Source organism: Mustela nivalis (assembly GCF_964662115.1).
Source record: "Mustela nivalis genome assembly, chromosome: 1".
NCBI lineage: Eukaryota > Metazoa > Chordata > Mammalia > Carnivora > Mustelidae > Mustela > Mustela nivalis.
In genome coordinates, this window is record NC_139020.1 from 210,001,669 (window position 1) to 210,003,600 (window position 1,932).

The following is a 1,932-nucleotide window of genomic DNA, read 5'->3' on the forward strand; positions in this document are numbered from 1 at the left end:
TACAATTATTACTTTATGGATTCAATGTTTTATTTAAATGTTTCCTACATATATTCCAATTTCTTAGTAACCATTGCTTCTTGGACAACATTTACTCTGTCAGGGTTCAATTTAGTTTAGCATATTATTGAGTAATTCTTTCAGCAAAGATCCAGGCATGGTGTGTTCTCCCAATCTTTATCTGATAGGGGAGTGTTCAATCAAGGTCCTTCGAACTCAATCTTCAAACCTGTGTTGCTACAATTGTTAAAGCTGCAAGACATATATAAGCCACTGTTGTAAATAGCACAGATAAGAAATTGGCTATAAACTCATCTAAACTTCCAGAATCATCTTCATAGTGCTCATATGACTTCCCCCTTTCAGTACTTCCAGAGAAATCATACCCATGGAACCAAGGAATCAATCCAGCATGTCTGAATTCATCCTCCTGGGACTTTCAGAAAACCCAGAGCAGGAGACTCTTCTTTTTGCTCTGTTCCTCTGCATGTATGTGGTCATGGCCATGGGAAACCTTTCAATCATTCTGGCTATCAGCTCAGACTCCCACCTCCACACCCCCATGTACTTCTTCTTAGCCAACCTGTCTTTGGTTGATTTTGGTCTGGCTACCAACACAGTCCCCCAGATGCTGGTGAATATCCAAACCAAAAGCAAGTCAATCTCCTATCCCTGCTGCCTGACCCAGATGTACTTTTTCCATTTCTTTGGCATTGTTGACAGTGTCTTAATTGCTGTGATGGCTTATGACAGGTTTGTGGCTATATGTCACCCCTTACACTACACCACCATCATGAGTCCACGTCTCTGTGGCCTGCTGGCTGGTGGCCCATGGGTATTTTCCTACTTTATCTCTCTCACTCATATCCTCTTGATGGTGCGCCTGGTTTTCTGTGGGAACAACAAGATTCCGCACTACTTCTGTGACCTCACCCCCCTTCTCAGGCTTTCTTGCACTGACACCTCTGTGAACAAGATCTTTGTACTCATCGTGGCTGGGATGGTGATAGCCACACCTTTCATCTGCATCCTGGCCTCCTATGTTCGCATCATTGTGGCCATCATGAAGGTCCCCTCTGCAGGGGGCAGGAAGAAAGCCTTTTCCACCTGCAGCTCCCACCTCTCTGTGGTTGCTCTCCTTTATGGGACCACCATTGGGGTCTATTTGTGTCCTTCCTCTGTGCGCACAGCTGTGAAGGAGAAAGCCTCTGCTGTGATGTACACTGCGGTCACCCCCATGCTGAACCCCTTTATCTATAGCCTGAGGAACAGAGATCTGAAGGGCGCCCTGAAGAAGCTTGTCAGTAAAAAAATAATTTCATCTTCCTGACCGCAAGGACACTTGGACACTTCCAGGAAGTAGGATCTCAACATCTAGGATCTTGGGCAAAAGAATGGAATTGCATGGTTTGGGAGAGTAGCCACTTTGGATTTTGAGTTGAAGATGTTTAAAAGGAAGTCTCAAGATGGCTCTGTTACTACTTTCTCAATTACTTGGACAAGTAGGAGTCCTTTTGGGTATGTCCAGTGCTGTTTTCCCAGAAAGATCAGTCTAGCCCTATCAGATTGGATTTACCCTGGTTCAAAATCCAGTTAGCTCTCAAAAAATAGCTATTGAGTTTGTATTCTGGGCTTGCTGTGAGTGCTGGCCATGGAGTGGTAAGCAGGAGACACAAGGCCCCTATTGTGCAGAGTTTACAGTTGAATGTGGGAGAAGATACTGGACAATAATTATAATAGAATGACCAATGCACATGAAGGCAAGGATAGGACAGAGTAGGAACCCCATACAGAATATGGAAGGGAGAATCTGGAATGGGGAATCTGGGAAGGTTTCCTGGGAGAGATGTTCCTAAACCTCCAAGGATCAGATGATGTTTTTCAGGCAAATAAGAGGAAAAGGGTATCAGAAAAAGAAAAAAAACCAATATG

At 44.2% G+C, this 1,932-nt stretch overlaps 1 protein-coding gene across 1 annotated transcript; it reads left to right on the forward strand.

The window, feature by feature from the left end:
• Window positions 1–388: 388 nt before the first annotated feature.
• On the forward strand, window positions 389–1,330 carry LOC309865724 (olfactory receptor 1M1-like; the record flags this gene model as incomplete). Its single annotated transcript, XM_082732445.1, has 1 exon — window positions 389–1,330. One exon carries the CDS (start codon window positions 389–391, stop codon window positions 1,328–1,330), a length of 942 nt encoding a protein of 313 aa, XP_082588571.1.
• Between the last annotated feature and the right edge of the window lie 602 nt (window positions 1,331–1,932).